The sequence below is a fragment of the Talaromyces marneffei genome, chromosome 4 (assembly GCF_009556855.1).
Source record: "Talaromyces marneffei chromosome 4, complete sequence".
Classification (NCBI taxonomy): Eukaryota; Fungi; Ascomycota; class Eurotiomycetes; order Eurotiales; family Trichocomaceae; genus Talaromyces; species Talaromyces marneffei.
In genome coordinates, this window is record NC_072351.1 from 1,285,576 (window position 1) to 1,303,864 (window position 18,289).

The 18,289-nt window shown below is 47.2% G+C and overlaps 9 protein-coding genes across 9 annotated transcripts; 2 read left to right on the plus strand and 7 right to left on the minus strand.

The window, feature by feature from the left end:
• Positions 1–276: 276 nt before the first annotated feature.
• Positions 277–1,433, minus strand: EYB26_005517 (uncharacterized protein; the record flags this gene model as incomplete). Its single annotated transcript, XM_054264802.1, has 2 exons — positions 277–1,126; positions 1,192–1,433. 2 exons carry the CDS (start codon positions 1,431–1,433, stop codon positions 277–279), a joined length of 1,092 nt encoding a protein of 363 aa, XP_054120777.1.
• A 476-nt stretch (positions 1,434–1,909) lies between these two features.
• Positions 1,910–3,780, minus strand: EYB26_005518 (uncharacterized protein; the record flags this gene model as incomplete). Its single annotated transcript, XM_054264803.1, has 4 exons — positions 1,910–3,070; positions 3,127–3,306; positions 3,379–3,646; positions 3,713–3,780. 4 exons carry the CDS (start codon positions 3,778–3,780, stop codon positions 1,910–1,912), a joined length of 1,677 nt encoding a protein of 558 aa, XP_054120778.1.
• An 800-nt stretch (positions 3,781–4,580) lies between these two features.
• On the minus strand, positions 4,581–5,773 carry EYB26_005519 (uncharacterized protein; the record flags this gene model as incomplete). Its single annotated transcript, XM_054264804.1, has 2 exons — positions 4,581–4,968; positions 5,046–5,773. 2 exons carry the CDS (start codon positions 5,771–5,773, stop codon positions 4,581–4,583), a joined length of 1,116 nt encoding a protein of 371 aa, XP_054120779.1.
• A 687-nt stretch (positions 5,774–6,460) lies between these two features.
• EYB26_005520 (uncharacterized protein) lies at positions 6,461–7,004 on the minus strand (the record flags this gene model as incomplete). The annotated part of the gene is made up of 3 exons (XM_054264805.1): positions 6,461–6,560; positions 6,618–6,802; positions 6,888–7,004. The coding sequence occupies 3 exons, from the start codon at positions 7,002–7,004 to the stop codon at positions 6,461–6,463; spliced, it is 402 nt and encodes a 133-aa protein (XP_054120780.1).
• Positions 7,005–7,799: 795 nt separating this feature from the next.
• On the minus strand, positions 7,800–8,473 carry EYB26_005521 (uncharacterized protein; the record flags this gene model as incomplete). The annotated part of the gene is made up of 3 exons (XM_054264806.1): positions 7,800–8,220; positions 8,282–8,334; positions 8,396–8,473. The coding sequence occupies 3 exons, from the start codon at positions 8,471–8,473 to the stop codon at positions 7,800–7,802; spliced, it is 552 nt and encodes a 183-aa protein (XP_054120781.1).
• A 986-nt stretch (positions 8,474–9,459) lies between these two features.
• EYB26_005522 (uncharacterized protein) lies at positions 9,460–11,789 on the minus strand (the record flags this gene model as incomplete). The annotated part of the gene is made up of 2 exons (XM_054264807.1): positions 9,460–11,085; positions 11,145–11,789. 2 exons carry the CDS (start codon positions 11,787–11,789, stop codon positions 9,460–9,462), a joined length of 2,271 nt encoding a protein of 756 aa, XP_054120782.1.
• A 971-nt stretch (positions 11,790–12,760) lies between these two features.
• Positions 12,761–14,866, plus strand: EYB26_005523 (uncharacterized protein; the record flags this gene model as incomplete). Its single annotated transcript, XM_054264808.1, has 1 exon — positions 12,761–14,866. One exon carries the CDS (start codon positions 12,761–12,763, stop codon positions 14,864–14,866), a length of 2,106 nt encoding a protein of 701 aa, XP_054120783.1.
• A 658-nt stretch (positions 14,867–15,524) lies between these two features.
• EYB26_005524 (uncharacterized protein) lies at positions 15,525–16,298 on the minus strand (the record flags this gene model as incomplete). Its single annotated transcript, XM_054264809.1, has 1 exon — positions 15,525–16,298. One exon carries the CDS (start codon positions 16,296–16,298, stop codon positions 15,525–15,527), a length of 774 nt encoding a protein of 257 aa, XP_054120784.1.
• A 1,232-nt stretch (positions 16,299–17,530) lies between these two features.
• EYB26_005525 (uncharacterized protein) lies at positions 17,531–18,258 on the plus strand (the record flags this gene model as incomplete). Its single annotated transcript, XM_054264810.1, has 3 exons — positions 17,531–17,566; positions 17,623–17,689; positions 17,765–18,258. The coding sequence occupies 3 exons, from the start codon at positions 17,531–17,533 to the stop codon at positions 18,256–18,258; spliced, it is 597 nt and encodes a 198-aa protein (XP_054120785.1).
• Positions 18,259–18,289: the final 31 nt, after the last annotated feature.

An 18,289-nucleotide genomic window follows, 5' to 3' on the forward strand; every position in this document is an offset into this window, starting at 1 on the left:
TCGGACACGGCTGACAGCTTATTTAACTATATGGCCGCGCCAAGTCTGGGGGTTGGGGTTATGTAAGCCGCCAGCCTGCTGAGCACATCGATGTTAACTTAGTGAATTTACTGCAATATCAAATGAATTCACAGGATTGTATAAGATAATGACTTTTAATACCTATGTATATCAGACTAACTCCTCAAAACGCCACCAAGTACAGTCGTAAAACTGAACATATAATGCATGTGCCTAAGGATATCTCCACGAAAATCGCAAGACCTGCCAACGACTTTAAGCAAACACCTCCCTCGTATCCAAAGCACCTGGTTTCCTGCCTTCCTTTCCAAGACCCAAGGACGATTTCTTGACTTCGTGGTCTGCCTGCACGTCTCTTCTTTGCGCATATCGGCTAGCCTTCTCCAGACGGATGTCGCGACGGACTTGGTTCGGGCTGACATATTCCTTGTTCTCGTAGATGACGGGTCCACCAAAACTACCCTCCAAAATAACAATAGGTGTAAGAACGAAACGGGGACCGATTTCAACAAGCGATACTTCCGGTCCGCTAGCCTTTGCGCCCTTGGCTGCCTTCTTGTCTTCTGCCTGGTCTTCTTTGCCTTTGCTTCCCGCTTCAGATTCCCGGATTTCGTAGACTCGGATCCAGATCTTGCCGTCGACGCCAAAGACACCAATAATGCGATCGATGAATGGCTTCATACCCTTGACGCCACGCTTGGGCACACAGAAGACCTTGCGAAGCATCTCTCTAATAAGTCCACGATACTCCGTGCCGGTCTGGCTCACGGCTTCGGGACCCTTTTCATCAAACGATTTGTCAAAGACGACGACGCCGCGACCGCCTTTCAAACAATTTCCTGCGAATCCAGTACCCATCTCGCCCATGGTGTGCAGATTTGTGACGGAGAATTTGATTGTGGGGCCGTTGGGTGGGCGAGAGAGCCAGAGGTACAAATCCTGACCACGTTTGCGGGCCTCGAGGAAGAAGACGACGTTGCAGGAGTGTAGTTCAGCGAGAGAGTTTAGGAGCATGTTGTATCCGCCGCTCTTCTTGGTGTCTAGCTTGTTCTCTTTGTGTGTATGAGGGAGTAAGGCAGCGAGGTCGGAGAGGAGATATCGGTGTCTTCAATTCAAAGTTAGCAATCCTGCTACTCGAGTATCAAGATATGATTGCATAGAAAAACTTACCGGTGCGTAACACCCCGAGAAGTAAGCATCAAAACGCGAGTCTTGGGCATAAATCCCTCATTTTTGCCATTTTGTTGACCATTGGCACCATTCTCTTCGACTTCATCTTCTTCATCATCGTCGCTGTCACTGGTCTCTTCGTCGATCAGATCGTTCATATCCATGTCTTCATCCTCGTCTACTTCGTCGGCGACGAGGCGCTCTTGCTTCTTTTTTGATATCGATTTATATACGGACGCCATTTTTTTGTCTTTGGTTTTCTGTCCTGCCGATTGTGTTTTGTAAATGCGAAATTGCGATTAAGTACACCGACGGATGAGCTTTAAACTTTTTTAAATCTGGAAGGACTAAAGTGGCAGAATATTTTTTCTTCGCTGGAGGATCTTTCACCGCCTTCGTAATGGAGGTATCGAGATCCACAAGATAGCTTCAAGGCTCGATATGATTGGTGGATTGAATATTGAGTATCTATCACTTCATTTCCTGCTGAAGAATTGCATATCTTTGAACTTATCATTGGCATTACGTATATGACAGACAATCATAGCCCTATATCTCGTTACTCATCACTTGGATATAAAATGTACATGCTAACGCTAAGCAATCATGATCGTATACCTAAAGATACCGAGAAATAATATAATACCACCGCCAAAAGCACTCAGACGGACATAACGAAAGCAAAGAGTACATAGAGACTTCACATAATAAAGACATTCTAGAAGCCACCAGGATTATTGTTATACCTATTTGGTGGGTAGTGGTGATTTGCGTTTGCAGGTGGTGACGTCCACGGCCCACTGACAAATGAAGGATCTGTTGGTGTATGTCGCATGGGCATAGGGCCAGGTCCGACGTCCATACCCATGGAGTTGGGCGGTGGCTGCTGGTGAGGTTTTGGAAGTAGACCGGGTTGTGAGTATGCCTGTTGCTGCTGGCCGTATTGTTGTTGGCTAGGCGGACGATTTTGCATGTTCATCATTTGATTATCTGGTAATTCTGCCGCGAAAGGAGGGTGGTGTGCAGGAGGATTGTTCGAGATATTGGTTGGGGGATATTGGTTGGGCGGTGATGTCGGATTGTTGTGCTGTAGGAGCTGAACCGGCGGCGGTTGCTGCTGGAAATTGTTACCGGGCGGTCCTGAGTTGATCGGTGATATCGGCGAATTGGTCTGAAATTTTGAGATGCCTGGTAGAGGTGCGGGTGCTCCAGCATTAGCATGATATGATGAAGTTTGCTGCGGGGCTGGAACAGAGGGATGTTGCTGAAAGTTGTTGGCGTATGGTTGTGGGGGTTGTTGCCCTGGCTGCATAGGCCCTCCTATGGATGGATTTCCATGCAGCGTCTGTTGATGATGAGCATACTGACCAGGACCATAATGATTTATGCCTTGTTGATTGGTATGTTGAGGAATCTGCTGGTAATAAGGAGGTTGGTAATTATTGTTCGGTTGCGGGGGGTTATTAGTTATCGCAGACGGATTGTGGGAATTAGGCTGTGGTGGCTGACTCCCCGGCTTTGTAGAATGAGGTATAGGAGGATGTGCGCTGGACTGCCATTCTGGTTGAGAGGGAATATTTCCTGCAGGCTGCCCATATGGTTCTGGTTGCTGATATGCCTGATGAGGATTTTGTGGAAAGGAGTTTTGAGTCGGCCACGGCTGTTGCAGTCCAGGGTTCACATGCGAGAATTGATTAGGCGGGGCGGGCTGATTACTAGCATGATACTGAGGGGAATACGCTGAGGGACCTGCAGGCACATGTTGGGAAAACTCCGTTTGTTGTGAGGTTGCTTGTCCTTGTGCATGGTATTGCGGCGCGTTTCCCGTATATACGCCAGACTGACCCGTAGACGCATAGCCATAGGAATTGTGTCCGGTCTGTCACTCACTCTCAGCATCGTCACATGGCGGACAGTAACACTCGACTACCATACCTGATTCTGCAACGGATTATGCCCCGACCCATAAGCTCCATGCGAGCCCGAATTATTCAACCCCCCAGGCGACGACGACTGACTCCCATGTTTCCCCGGAATAAAATCCTTCGGAATCCTCCCAATCACCCTATCCGCAATCTGCGATACCGCCGAATTCCCAACTGACCCGAGCACGCCCTATACAACAAAATAATCAGTCATCTCCCTTCCAAAAAAAAAAAAAAAGTTATAACATTGAAACCTTCATACGGACAAGCTGGGTCTTGTAGTAGTCGACGAATGACCACTCAAGAAACCCCTCGAGGAAGCACTCAAATCCGGCGATTCAGCCGCCAAAGTCTGTGGAGATAATGACTGCGATCCGGCGCGGGGGGCTTGCGTTGGACCAGTACCGATTGAACCGGGTGTTGTAGAGGGTGTTAATATCACGGGTTCCGTAGGGATGTCCCATTGGGATTTGCCCGTTGCGCGCTGGACGTAGTACCATTTCCTTGACACGCCTTCCCATTGTGCTAGCCTGTGTCCGATATCAGTTAGCGATCTCTGCTAAATAAAGCCTTTTCAGAGACAGATAAATACCGACCATCCTTCTGGTAACGGGGGCGGCGGAGACGAGGGCCCCGCGCTATCTTGTGGCTCCTCTGCGGCCATGGACACCACCAATACAGCTCACAATGGATTCCAGTGAATAAAAAATATTGTAAACACAGCCAGCAGTGAGTCCGCAGGCGAAATATCTTCAAGAAAATCTAGACATTTTCAAGGAGCTTTGACGGCGTTTAAGTTGCGTGGTTTGGGCAGCAGAGCATTGGATTGTTAGTTAGTTTACCTGATTTAACTTGGACTGTGGAGTCAGTAGTTAGTTAACTAACTTAACCAGGTCTGCCCCAGGATTCGGGCACGGATCAACATTGGACAATAGTTCCGGAATAGGCCTAGCGTGCGTCGATGTTCGCGGCCTCAAGGCTCAGGCAGCGACATCACAACAATGCGAAAAGTACGAAATATAGGATTTTTGGACCAAGACTAGATTCAGACAAGATTCATTGATTGTTTGCTAACGTATCTAATCCATGGGTTGCAGTATCGAGTATCGTGTCACTCCGTTCTCCTTCCATCCAAGAAGCTTTATGTCGAGATGACAGCTATTCTTTCCAGGCATGTCGTAGATCAAACCTGGTGCATTGTAGAGTGGCTAGGTGCATCAATGATATTAAGCATGGAAAAGAAAGAAGAAGAGAAACCTACTCCTCAAGGTCCCCAATCCTCCATATAAATACTCTTCCGTGCGCGGTGCCCCGGCGGTGCCTAATCCGAGGGTGCTCCGGTTAGCTTCCTCACCGCGTGGCATGCCGAACACTGATCGCCTCATGCTAGCCGTCACGGTTCCTGAAGTCCAAGTGTCCCAATTTTATAACTATATCTACATATTCTCTTGTTCAACGCAAACGTTAGGCCTGGGCAGCGATACCAATCCGGGGACCGTGGGAATAGCTAGAGAAAATAACATAGTGGCGCTTTAGGAAGACATCGCCGAGAAAATTGTAGCTAGGGACAGGACTGATTTGGATACCACCAAAGCAATGGTCACCATAGGTAGCATACTTGAGTAAATACCCAGGAATGGTGGTGTTGAATTCACCAAGATTAAGCGTAAAGTCAGGAATGATATCAGTATCAGTGCACGGGAAGACGTATCCACCTCTTACAGGCGATATATATGCACCGGGAATCTTATCATAGTACTGTGCGACAATGCTGTTCTGGAGGAGGATGAGGCTAGCACCAGTGTCGACAACAGCAAAGAAAGGGGTAGAACTAGAGAAATCGCCACCAATACTATGTATCCTTCAACAGAAATATTCCAGAATCCCTGGCTGGTTTCAACATGCTTCCAGTAAATATCCCCCTCATACTTTGTAGTATCAATCCAACCAATGTCGTAGGTACCAGGAGCCCCATGCTTAATATAGGCAGCAATAAGAGGGGCAGCAAGGTTGTTCTTAATATTATCAAAGAAGGTTCTCTGCTTTATAGGTCGAACAGCATTCCTCTTAGACAAGGCGATTCCAAGGACACCGTCATGTGCTCTCATAGGATTATGCATAGCTGAGATAGGTTCAATACTGTCAACAAGCTGAACAGCCTGTAAGGGAGAGGTAAGACGGCCAACAGAAACCTTATCTAGGACCACGCGACCTTGAGTAATAACACCTTGTCCATTTATGACCTCCCAGTAAAAACCCTCCAGGACCGTGCCAGTTTGGGGATTATAGGTAGCGTGGGATCCAACAGCAGGGGTCTGAGGAGTATAAGCCCATAGATTACCAGAGCCAGAATCAACGAGAACTTGCAAGGTATTGGCACCAATTTTAATAGGAGTAAGGTATAATACATCATGTGCAACGGGAGTAGCAGTAACAGATTCAGTCCAACCATTCCTAGCTGCCAAGGCTACATAATCAGGAACCTTAACACCAAGCCTGGCATAAGCCCGGGCGTATACAGCAGCTGGGGGGATAGGAGGAACCTTAACAGCAACCTGTTTGATAGAGAAGCTGGTATTACTAGGGAAAGGGACAGCAACAGCAACAGCAAGGGCTAAGAGGGCCAAAGCAGAGATGATAGTCTTATAATTAACCATTTTAACAAGGATGATAGTCTTAGAATTAGCTATTTTAACAGAGATGCTAGTATGAGATTACCTATATATGAGAGGGAAAAGCCAATAATGGACTTGCCTTGGTATTTATGCTTTTAATCACAAGCATAATCTAATATCGGCTGATACCTATAATATCGTATGTCTATTTTCGTTATTCCTGATTTGTCTGTACCTAATTCTTCTACCAAGGAAAGTTTACCTACCATGTTAATCTAGTTATCTACTTTGTGAGACTTAACCAACCAGGAATACTAACTGCTAGAATAAACGCATGGACGGACACGGTTATGAACACGGCTATCGAAGGATCTCCAATCAAGTCCTACACTATCTACATAGGTAGTAACTAGATGACCACTAAAAACAGCTAATATTTTAATTATACTTCTGTACGGTATCGTGGTAAATAGTTTCATGTCCTTAACTCAAAATAAATTAGTACGAGTCGATTCTCTTTCATGTGATTAAATCCAATATCCTAACTACTGGTGGTCTCCTCCAGCCCCCAACCGCCCCCAACTTCAATATTCTCGGTAATGACCTCAGAAAACCCCCGGGTCGGTATCGCTTCCCATGCCCATTAGTTGGCGTTAAGCCAAAGGACTAGGCTGGCTATTGGAAGATTAATAGAGTATTGATCCTAGTACCTAGGTACAAATTGGGAATTCAGAGAAGCATAGTGTCGACAGCAGCGGCTTCCTTCTTGGACGGAGAAGAGCTTGCGCTGGGACGGCCGCGTTTCTTTGCGACCTTGTTTGCGTCATTGCTAGGCTTGAGAGTAACTGTTGTGCATGTTAGAAACCTTCGAAAACAGCAGACAGACCGAAATGTGAACAGAGGGGGGAACGTGCCAGAGTCGACAGCCTCATCGGTTGGAGTAGCTGAACCAACTGTGGTCTTGGTGTTGATATTTCCAAACCCCCAACGCTTCTTGTGGCGTGCAAAAGCATTACGGGTTGACATAACGTTGGTGTGGCCCATCGCTTGGGACAAGGCGCTCATGTCGAGCTGAGAAAAAAAAATAAATAAACATTCAATAAGCTATTTCAAAAAGGAAGAACAAATGGGGGACAAATGAAGCCTTTTTACTTACCACGCCATCATTGCCAACGGCTCGAAGACACTCGAAAGCGAACTGAAGAGCAGCCTCGTCAGGCTTGTTGGCGTCCACTGGGCCAGTGTTGTTCTCGACCGACTTCTTTGGAGGCATGCTGATTGATGAAGATTTTGGGTTCGAAGCTGTTGTTTCGAGTTCTGACTGAGAGTTAGCCAAGAAAGTGAGATGAAATCAAAGAAGGCGTGTGAATAGACAAGCTCATACCTTGAGATGGGTGCAAAGAGGGACAAAGCTGTTGACTGATGTGACTAATATCTAAAGGATGAGGGGAGGATGAGTGGGTAAAAAGAGAAGATGAAGAGGAAGAAAGATGGAGAGAGGCGGAAAAGGGACCTATTTATACCATGAAGAATCTGTTTGTTTGTATGAGGGTCTGCACCAATCATTAGCCTCTGTCCACCAATGAGGATTTCTCACTTGCTGGGCACCAAATAAGGATATCAAACGGAATCTGGTGGCTAGTACCGTAAATCTTTGGCGAGCAATATGTTATTAATATGAAGCCATGCTCTCGCTTAGACCAGGGTCTTCGTGACATCTAGGAAGAGAAAGCAGCCCTCACAGCAAATATTGTCAGATGTTGACGCACATCCACCCACTGATTTTGAGCCAGCTCTGTCCCAGAGACATGTCGCAGTTTTCGAATAATTAGAAGTCAAAACCAAATGTAGTTATATGTTTCGTGGTCAATATTGATTGCATTGAGTATCTAGCTAGCGAGTATCCTCCTGAGAGGAACTGCAAAACCATCGTAGTTGACATGTTCAAGAATAGCATGGAAGTCTCAAACGAAAGTAGAAACCAACCTCAAAAATCACCTATCATCCTCCAAGAAAAAGCTACCTGTAATCAGGTCCAAAAGCCTGCGGGCGTGTTTAGCATTGGCCTTCAATCAGTATCATCGTCGTGCTGTCCACCGACACCAAGATCCATCTGTTCGTCGAAGAAACTAGGCACAAAGTCTCCTATTTCCCCATCATCAGCATCATCCTTCTCAGTCTTCAAGTTGGCCCCATCAACGGTAGTAACAGCAGTAAATGCCGCAGTAGTAGTGCCAGCAGCGGTTGCCTTGGTTTTGGCTGGAGAACGCTTCTTCCCAACACCCGCAGCACGCGGAGCAGTGATGGTTGCCATAGTATCCTTCTCGGTCTTGGAGATACGCTTGCCACCACGGTTGGATTTCTTGAGAGTTTTCTTGGAGGGCGATTCATCGGTGTCGGTGGCCACACCCTCTTCACCGTTGGCTTTTGCATCGTCGCCGCCAGCCCCGTTCTGATACTTTATGGTGAGACGAGAGAAGCGCTTGGTACTTTATGTAGAGGAGTTAACATCTGGAGTTCAGAACAATAGGTGGAAAGATGAAGACTTACGCGGCTCCAACGCTCACGATGTCACATTCTTCGACGACCTTGTGGAAATTGATCTGTTACAACATAATCAGCATCTGTCACAACTGGAAACAGTTTGAGAAAAGCGCGACTTACTGGACCCTGAGAATTGCGAAGGCACGAGAGCAGAAAAACGATGTTTTGATCCTCGGTGATGGGTACGCGGGGAGCCATTTTCGATGCGATGAAGAAGCTTTGCCTGGTTTGATTGATTAATCGAGGTGTATGCAATATGAAACGTTGATTCCAGTTCAGAAAAGTAGGTGAGAAGGTCAAAGATAGGTTGGGATGGTTGGCGAAAGTGTTGTTGAGAAAGTTGAAAGTGAGATAACTTACTCGGCGGAATGAAGTATTGACGATTGACCGCCAAACGGAGTCTTGATCCTTTGAAGAGAGTGGAACTGATGAGAAGCTTGTTAACAAGTCTAAAGATTCTACGGCTTGCGGGTCCGGTTAAGAAGAACAAATGGAAAGGTGGTTGAGGATTGAGAGGTGAGGATCAGAGAAGTGGGAGTAGATGGAAGCAGTAGAAAGTATGGAAGTAAGATAAATAAAAAACGACAACCGGTCGATTGGGCAAGGCTCACTTACAAACCTAAAGGATTCGAAATTCTTGGACAAGTAAATCCGTTGAGCTTCCTAGGTGAGATTTCTGAGAACGTTCTGTACTGGTCGATACTCTCAGTCTCATATGGGCCCAGCCCAAGAACCGGTTTGGGCAAACCCGTCTAAAGCTGGGCAAATAGACCAGACGACTCTCCCGAGGTAATCCTTGGGGTTTGGCTGTCTACTAAGCATAGTCTGTATAGTATCGTACTCAGTTGCTATGGATAAGGACAGTAGGATCTGGCTTTAACAAACAGAAGGTCGCTCTATATTTATATAAATTATTTCTGTAACAGGCGGTGCGTTCCGCCATTGATATCAAATTGTATATTAGAGTGCGCTCGATCCCTACACATGCAATATTGTGGAATGGCTGTTTAAGATTCAGAAATGGACGGCCGTCTGTTCATTTTTGCCAGATTCAACATGTACTATATGATGTTCTACATACATTTAGTGTATCGTATCCAAATTCCTTTCTCGCACACAATAATGAAAAGAAAAAAGCGCACAATGGGTATCGTATGTAGTTGCTAACCACAATCAAAAGAAAACTAGAGATCTGCCATGACAGATTGCAAAATATTCTTCTTATATTCACGTACAGCAGCTTCTTTGCGACGCATCTGCTGCCGTAGACGCATGTATCGCTGTTTCCAGCTACCTTCATCCGTTGAACTCCCGCCAGCAAAGTCGTCGTTTTCAAATTCGTCTTCATCTGTTTGAAGTCCGGTTGATTCCAGATTGTTTCTGAATGTGTTGTCTGTACGACTGGAAGATAACGTAAGACCACTCAGAGTGGTGTTGAATCTAAAGCCCTGTCCCGGCTGGTCGTCTTCTATGAAGATAGAATAGACTACAAAGGAATCAGTACCGTTCGCGGCTGATGGTGAGACTTGAACAGTGAGTGTTGCTGGAGATGCCCGAGCTATGCCCAACTTTTGAGCGACGCCGAAATATAAGGCACAGAACATGGCAACCGAATCAACCGGTAGCATGGCATATATATTTCCAAGTCTGTGAACTGCTGCATGTGCTAGAGAACGAGCTTCCTCTGTGTCCATGGGCGTAGGTCGACCGATCAATCTTGAACGCAGAATCTTCTGGGCGACAGCACGAGTAACATCGTGGATAGAAACTTTTCCGGCTTGCGTTGCTCGCTCCGTTGCCACAGATGGTACAGATGCCACGTCGTCAAGATCGTTAGATGTAGCAACAGAGTCACGACGTCCTGGAAACGGGTTGAAGTTATTGGAAACCTCATTTGAGCCATTGAGCATTACAGTTGGTGGAGTAGCTAATCGAACAGGACGGCCATCGATTTGCGGAACATGCAACTGCAATTTATCGGGTTTGGTATTCAGTTGACCAGCAGAATTTGATGTCGTGTTGCGTGGTGGTGCAAGTGGCACCTGTTCCAACCCAACTGCGGGTGAAGATTGCATATTCGCAACATCACCTGGGGTATTCGAGCGCACTGGGTTGACTGGAAAGGATGAAAACGGACCGCCGGGAGCAGAGCCACGGTTTGGCGGGCGTCCGCGTATCTTACCCGTCATCGATCCCGAAGTATTCGGCCATGCAGAAGAAACAGCAGGACCGTGCCGTCTTCGACTGCGTGACTTTTCCCCGGTAGATGGTGTTAGGGCGGAACGAGGTTCGACTACTGAAGGCTGTTCGTTTTGGTGGTTTCTGGGTATATATGCTGATCGGGGAAATCCCGGAGGAGACCCGTCTCCTTCAAAAGGTCGCCACCGTAGATCCTGACCAGAAATGGCGTCAGGATTCTGATCAGCACCAAAGGTTGATGCAGCAGCAACCCATGGGTCAGTTGGCGCATCCATGTCGTCTGGGAAGGCACTGAAAGGGATGGCGCTTTGGGGGAAATTTGCCGCATGAGCAGCCAATGCATTATTGTCGAGGATTGCCATTGATGTGTCCAGTTGAGGCCGCTTTGGAAAGCGAGAGTCTTCTTTGTCCTTGTCCTCAGCCCGTTTTCTGCCTCTCTTTGGTTTCCATTCTGGCACTAATGCCCTCAACGCTAGATCTTCTTCCAAGGGAACCCCATCACGGTCCTCGCTAGCGGGAGCATGCGATAGAGGGAGCTGTTTATAGTAGACGTGATCATGTCCGAGGAGATATTCAAAAAATGCATCCACGTGCATAGCACGCATCCAACGCTGTATAACCCAGTCAGTACATCATCCCATAACCTGATAAACACAGCCTCGCGACTTGCCTTTAATCGGACAGCATACTGCTGCACTTTTTGGGTACTTTGCTTCTTCTCAATTGATGGAGGTTCAACCCCCAGCTCAATGGCTAATTGGATCCAGGTTTTGAGTTCCTTGTGGTCTAGCTTTCGAATAAGTTCCCACAGAACGTATATGCTAAAGTTCTTCCCATCACTGCGAGGGGGCGCGCGAAAAGTCTTTCGCAAGTCGCTGGAATCCGCAGAGGCCGGCACATTTGGGTTGCAATACATTATAAATGCTACATAGGCGTCATCGATCGTTTCATCCGTGACCTCCGGGGAAGGTAGAACGCGATGCTCGGCATCCTCCCCCTCGGAGTCTCTCGGAAAGGTTTGGCGAGAGTCCAAGTCGGTCATTGGAGGGGACATGGACATGCCTGTGCGTAGTGCTGATGGTGGCATCGCTCCGCCGGATAATGGACCTCTGGGCGACGACTGTAAGCTGCGTGGAGTCTCTTTACGTCGTAATGGCGGAGATTGGGAAGCAGCAAGCCTGCTTCTTGTACTTCCTGGGGAGCCACTGCGCAATGGGGTATCAAAGGCAGGCGGATACCTCGCAAACTGCTGGATGACGATTGAATTGTTTGCGTCAGAGGCCTGTGGCACTGAGGCCTTGAATGCAGATTCCATTATGTGGAGTTGAGAAGTTGCTGTATTCCAGTCCGGCACAAACCTGTCGCGAATGAATAAATATCGTTCAATTCACCCAAGCCAATAGGTCCAATAGCCAAAGTAATAGTCAATGATAAAGGTCGTTCAATCGTTGCAGCGAATCAAAGTGATCGTGATGGAAAGCAAGACATCAATGGCTCATGACGAATGACGCAGGTGGAGAAAAGAGGAAAACTATTGTAATACAGTAGTAATATAACATTGCCGCTATCACAAACAGCAGCCTAATAAAATAACACGACGCCGGGTCGGCAGCAAAGGCGATAGACCGATGGTATAGGAAGAGAAGAAAGAGGAGGATGAACAGGATGAGGATGAGGAGACGCGCACGGACTCTGTTTGGACCAGACTAGTCCCTGCTTTTCTATTTTAAGAGGCGGGGCTTGCCGCCTGCCGCTGCTCGCCCAGACTTTCCCACAGAGTCGCAGCTTCCTCGTTCACACCACACGCCGAATCCAGTCACATGATCGGCCTCTTATCTGCTTATCGCGAATATCTAATCAGTAAGCAGATAAGATAAGAGCACATGAGTCATTCTGCCGGAATTTCCCCATTCGGCGGTTGCGTGAGCGGTCAGCCAATCATGATCCGCGCCTCCCTTCTTCGAGCTTGTCGGCCGCTCTTGCCTCCGACTCCACTCCCTCCAAAGTGCTCTCTCTCATAATGCATCGTCATTCCTCTGGTCTTCACTTCGTTCTTCCTTCCTTAACTTCCACACTGCTTCTTCTCCAGAGGCTATCTCAGGTCTTCTTTCTCTCTCTCTTCTGCTCCCACGCTCGCTCAGTCATGTAACACTCCTCGTCATATGCAAAGTTTCACCAACCACGACAAGCGGCAGGAGCTAGCTCAGCCTGCCCCACTTGTTGTTACTTAACCACCCACTTCGACTACCTGCTGGAGTCCGACTGGCTAATTAGCAGCTCGCATTAATGGTTTCCTCGAGGCGGGTTGCTGCGAGTGCTGCCGTAGTGGAGACTCCATCTCGTCCGGTCCGCAGTAGCAGACGTCAAATCACATCATACAACGAAAGTTCATCACCAGATTCCAGTTCATCCGAGAGCCACCAGGACAGCCTAGAGGAGACTACATGGAGACGCTCTTCTACTAGCCGACGTAACAACCGCAACCAATCTGTTGCGTCTGCATCGAGTAGCCGACCTAAACGCACAGTGTCTAAGCCAAGAACATACCAAGAACCCTCCTCGGATGAGGACTTGGACAGCGTCATTGCTCGCTACCCCGAAATGATCATCCCGTCCAGCAAGGGTTCGCAATCTGTGCCTCGACCCTCTCGTGTTAGTGCGCGCCAACGGCAGCAGCATGCGGAGGCCTCTCCAAGCAAGAGAAAGCGGACTCCCGTGCACTCACCTCGCAAGCGTCGACATGCGGAGTCCACAATGGAAGTCAATGAGTCGGCACCTCCTTGGCCAACTCTGCCCTATCAAGTGCTTTTGAGTATTTTCATGTATGCGTTTCCCCCGCTGGCGGACACTAGGCAAGGTATCGAAGCCGAATCCGGAAACAGTAAGAAGCTGCTAGATATCGCTTTGCTGTGCCGTGCCTTTGCAGAGCCAGCACTGAGTGCCCTATATCACACGCTCGTGCTTATGGGGTCTTTGAAAGCGCATAGGATCTTATTTCTCCTGTCGCAGCCTAACGAGAATCTTTCTGTGAATTATCCTACCAAGGTGCAGGAAGTCTTTATTGATGTCCGCTTGACTTTGGTGTACAAGGCGGGGCCAACATACGGTTATTTTGATCTCTGCAAGCTCATACAAAAAGTGCCGCATATCAAGACCCTTCGGCTGTTGGATTCAAATGATGGCAAACAACCTTTGTGGGCAGATCGTACTCCCCGGTGGAACTATCCTTCGGCATTGTTTGAGACACTGAAAGCTACCAATATTCACTTACACACCTTTGATTGGAACACTCGATACATGGAGACACGGAATTTGATTGATACCATGTTGCCGCGCCACCTCGAAACTCCATTCCAGAGCATCCGCAGTCTGAACATTTTTCACGTTCATTCCGATGAAATTGTCACGCCAAGAGAGAACGGACAACCCGATGAACAAAACATTGAAAAGGGACTAGGCGAAGCGTTGTGTCAACTTCCCGACTTACAGGCAGTGTCTTTTACTGACTGTGGAGCCGTTAACGACGTGCTTTTGGCTGCAATGCCGTCGACCTTAAGGTCACTCACTCTCGACAACTGTGATGAGGCGGGCACAGTAGGGTTCATGGCATTCTTGACTGATCGTGGATCTTGTTTACGACAGCTAGTGCTGAAACACAACCGACATCTCAACATGTCTTTCATGACTATTCTGAGAGATGCATGCCCGAACCTTGAGAAGCTCTCTGCTGATTTCATTATGCACAACTGGCCACCCCACTATGATGGTACGCCTCACTTCAAGAATCTTATCAAACCTGGTGAGATTCCAACTTGGCCTCGAGCGCTTCAGGAGATTGAGCTTTCACATCTACGTCAATTGGACGAACCTCAGACTGCAACATTCCTAAGTTCTCTCGTTGACGCTGCTACTGACCTTCCTAACTTGCGGAAAATCAACATTAGCGCAACCGTATGGATGCAATGGCAAGACAGGGCTTCATTCCGCAAATATTGGGGTAATAAACTTGCACGAACTTTCCTCCGCAAAGATGTGGCCGTAACTACGAATTTAGGAGCGGATCATGCGTCTCCAGGAACTACGTCTCAACAGCACTCACACCGGCACAGCGCTCGCATAGCAAGGCAGAGACTTGCAGGAGTTGATGATGACGACGAAAATGATGAATTGGAAGAGATCGATCATGATGTTAGCGGCGATGATGAAAACAAGGCGGGATCTGCAAACGACTATGTTCAAGGATTGTGTGACGTCGTATCTTTCGGAATAGACGGCTTGCGTCCCACCGAGAATCAATACAGCGAAGGCGACTTTCTCGATTCGGAGCAGAGCGGTGACGAGGATTGGGAGGGAGAAGACTGGGAACCGGAAAATGACAGACATGCATGGTGATATCCCTCCGAGGTCCATCGCATAGGGGGAGTGTACTTTGAGAAATCCAAGGGTTGGCTTTTCCATTTCTCCCTTTTTTTCTCTTTTTCTCTTTTTCTTTTTTTCTCTTGGAGTTATCGGACGAAGGAGTTACTGTCATGGTAGAGGTACATTGCATTGTTGGGGGTAGCCAACTCATAGATCATTGTCGAGGTGTAAAATTATGCTTCAGGGGCTCAGGGATGTGTTATCTTTTCATCAACAAAGGTTTTCCGGACCAGCAAAGACCGCTGTTCCAGTATTGATATGACTGCTAATGAATTTTACTACACGTATCAAACTGTGTCAACTATGACAGACACTCTATAGAAGCCTAATTCATGATATGAGAGAAATTCCATAGGACTATAATTTATCCTTGTCAAAGTGAGGAGTCCTTTGATATCGAAAAAGTCATCTAATAACAGCTGTCGCCTCATGTAAACTTATGTGCGATTCCCATTACCAACCAATTCCTGCCCGAAAATCCAACCACATTTCCGATGTTTTCTTCCCCTCAATCAATCTCCTAAGCAATGACCATTGATTCCTCCCAAAAATAAAATGAAAAGATAATATTATGATACTGAAAGATTCCTCCTGGACAGAAACTGAAAATTGTCACGTATTCCTTCCCACTTCAATCGAAAATGTCATCAATGCGGAAGTCGTCCTTGGTGTTCGTAGCAGACTGGGCTCCAGATCCAATGACATACCCATTGGTCTGGCTGTCAACACGAGCGGGCTGAGGACGCCCACCAAAGAACTGGAGACTAGGCACTAGTTCAGGGGTAGTCAAGTCTATCTCTCGCTTGAATTCTTTCTTGATTTCTTCCTTCTTCATGTCGTCATGGATGGATGTTGTCTCGGACTTAGTTAGACTGATCACGCTAACTTCATCATTGCTGTCGACTACAATGGCGTCGATCATTGACATGCCTTCGGAGGTAAAGCTTCCCTTTGAGGCCTTGGTAGGAGTAGCGAGGTTCTTGCCCTTGGCAGCACCACCGCGAGACCGAGAAGAAGCTCCACCGGACTTGGAGACACCACCGAACTGGGTTCTGGGTGTACGAGGAGTTCTAGACACCATGCCAGCGTTTCCATCCATGCCACGTGGTGGTCGCTGGACGCCGGTCTTCTCGACTTCGTTCTTGAGCTGCTTTGCTAGCTCACGGCATTTGCATATCTGATTGTGAATCGAACGATCAGTGGCGCCGCAGCCATATGCCAAAGCTGTGTTTGGTATATCAATCTGAAAAGTGAATTTTATAGTGTTAGTGGTTGTTGTCTTTGGTCGAGTCTTGTGAAATATTGTCGTGAAAACATGCTGGAGACGTACCTTGATTCCAGGATTGCCAGCGTAGATGGCGGCCAAAAGGCGGAAGTAGGCTTCGGGATCTCTCCAATTAACCATGTTGTCTACTGTTTGGTACTGTCTTGTTGTTTTCTGAAAGGAGGGGATGTTGGTTAGGGCTAGAATTACATGTTGGGATGATGTGAACTTACTGGGGAAGGATTAGAGAGTGTGGTTAGTTCTTGATGGACGAATCAAGTCGGATAAGTGCGAATTTGGTGAGCTGAGATTCTCAAAAAGAGACGATCAGGCGTAGACCGGATTTTAGAAGTTATAGAGATGAAGACCGAAGTCCCTGTCTGTTATCGTAGATGAGATAAATCGAGGAGATTGTGTTGAGCGGTGGACTGAGGTCTTTGGAGAGATGGAGGAAGGTATGAAAAGGAGTAAAGAAAGATGGGGGGAGAGAGGATAGAATATGCAAGAGGTAGTGTTGAGGAAGCTTTTAGCAGTAAGGAGAGTCTGCTTATGAAGAAATAAGAAGAGGGTGAGAAAGGAACTGGGAGCTAGATGAGGTGGTTGGTTATAATCGTTTGTCAATATATCAACCGACCAAAAGACAAGAAGGAAGAAGTGACTGATTTGAGAGTTTCTTTCTGAAACATCAAACGCACAGAAAAATTTTCTTTGTCTTGTTTGTCTTACTTGATAACATACAAGACCGTTCAGTTGATTCGAGGCTGGTGTCCCCTGCGCAATCATCATCCTCCTCACCTCGCTGCCACTGGAGATAGATACACGGCTTCACCCTTTCAATTGATATCGACTCTCTCACCGATCTCACAAATAACTCCAATCAGGCATTCTCTTTCCTCAGATATCCACCACTTTCTCGTTACAGACAATCACAAAGCTCCTTTCAATTCCTTGATAAACAGGCAACTGGTTCAGTTCCCAATGAAATAATATTCAAGTCAGCAGGTATCTGACCTACAAACGATAGTGAGTGGAGGCATAACAAAGACATTGTTATTCTGGGCAAGTAAAGGTTTCTTGGGTCGTTTGCTTGACATACCCAGCCACCAGTCTCTGGAGAAGGGCGACTCGAGCTTCACTTCTGCATCTTCTTTACACTCTCTTCACCCCGTATCCTTTCCTCAAGCTTGACTTCTCTTACTTTTATTCTCTCTTAAGCTCGCTCAATCCACCCTTTCGGCTTCGTCAAATTTGGTGGATACTCTCATCGGAACCTTATCCAATTTGACAAGCTCTCTTTACTGCAGATTACTACTGGCTCACTCGAACATCCTATCTACATTGACATCCAAAGTCTCTCATTCACTCTCGCAAAAATGCCCATTCAGTGGACTGCGTCGAATGAGCGTTTGGTATGTTTTGCTACCCGAGTCTCAATTCGAAAAGTACCATAACTGATAAATACTAGCTCTTTTTGCGGATTCTTGAACTGTCCAATACTACCATTGACTACGAAAAAGTCTCCGAAACTTGGCGTGAGTGGGATACCCTATTGATACACTGAGATATACGCAATGTGAACATGCTAACATGATATCTTATACATGAAGCAAATCCGAATGAACGTCCAACGCCTCGAGCAGTGTCTGAGCACATTTTCAAATTAAAGAAGCTAGCAAGGGCAGAATCTGGAGGAACCAATAGCAATACCACCGCAGCTTCAACTCCGAAGACTCCCCGTACCAAAACAGCCACTCCCCGTGCGAGTGGAGGCACACGCGGCAGCGCTGGTGATTCAACCGCCAAGGCAAAACGCAAGCGTAACGTTGCTGAGCAATTTGGCCCCGAAAACCAGTTCCAGCCCGTCAATCAGTCTCACTTCAAGAAGGAAGAAGACATCGACGATCTTGGTCCCTTGCCTGACGATACACCCAGCAAGCGTGCTCGGAAGCCTACACAACATTTAAACATGGCAGCCTATGTAGACAGTGGTACTAAAGTCGAGGACGACGGCAAGGGGTCCGACCGGTTTAGCTCCGTTGACCCTGAGTACGCTCCTGCAGTTGAGGAGGATATGTTCGAAATGCCTGACGTCTTTGAGTAAGGTATATTCGTCCCTCTTTACCACAGCGACA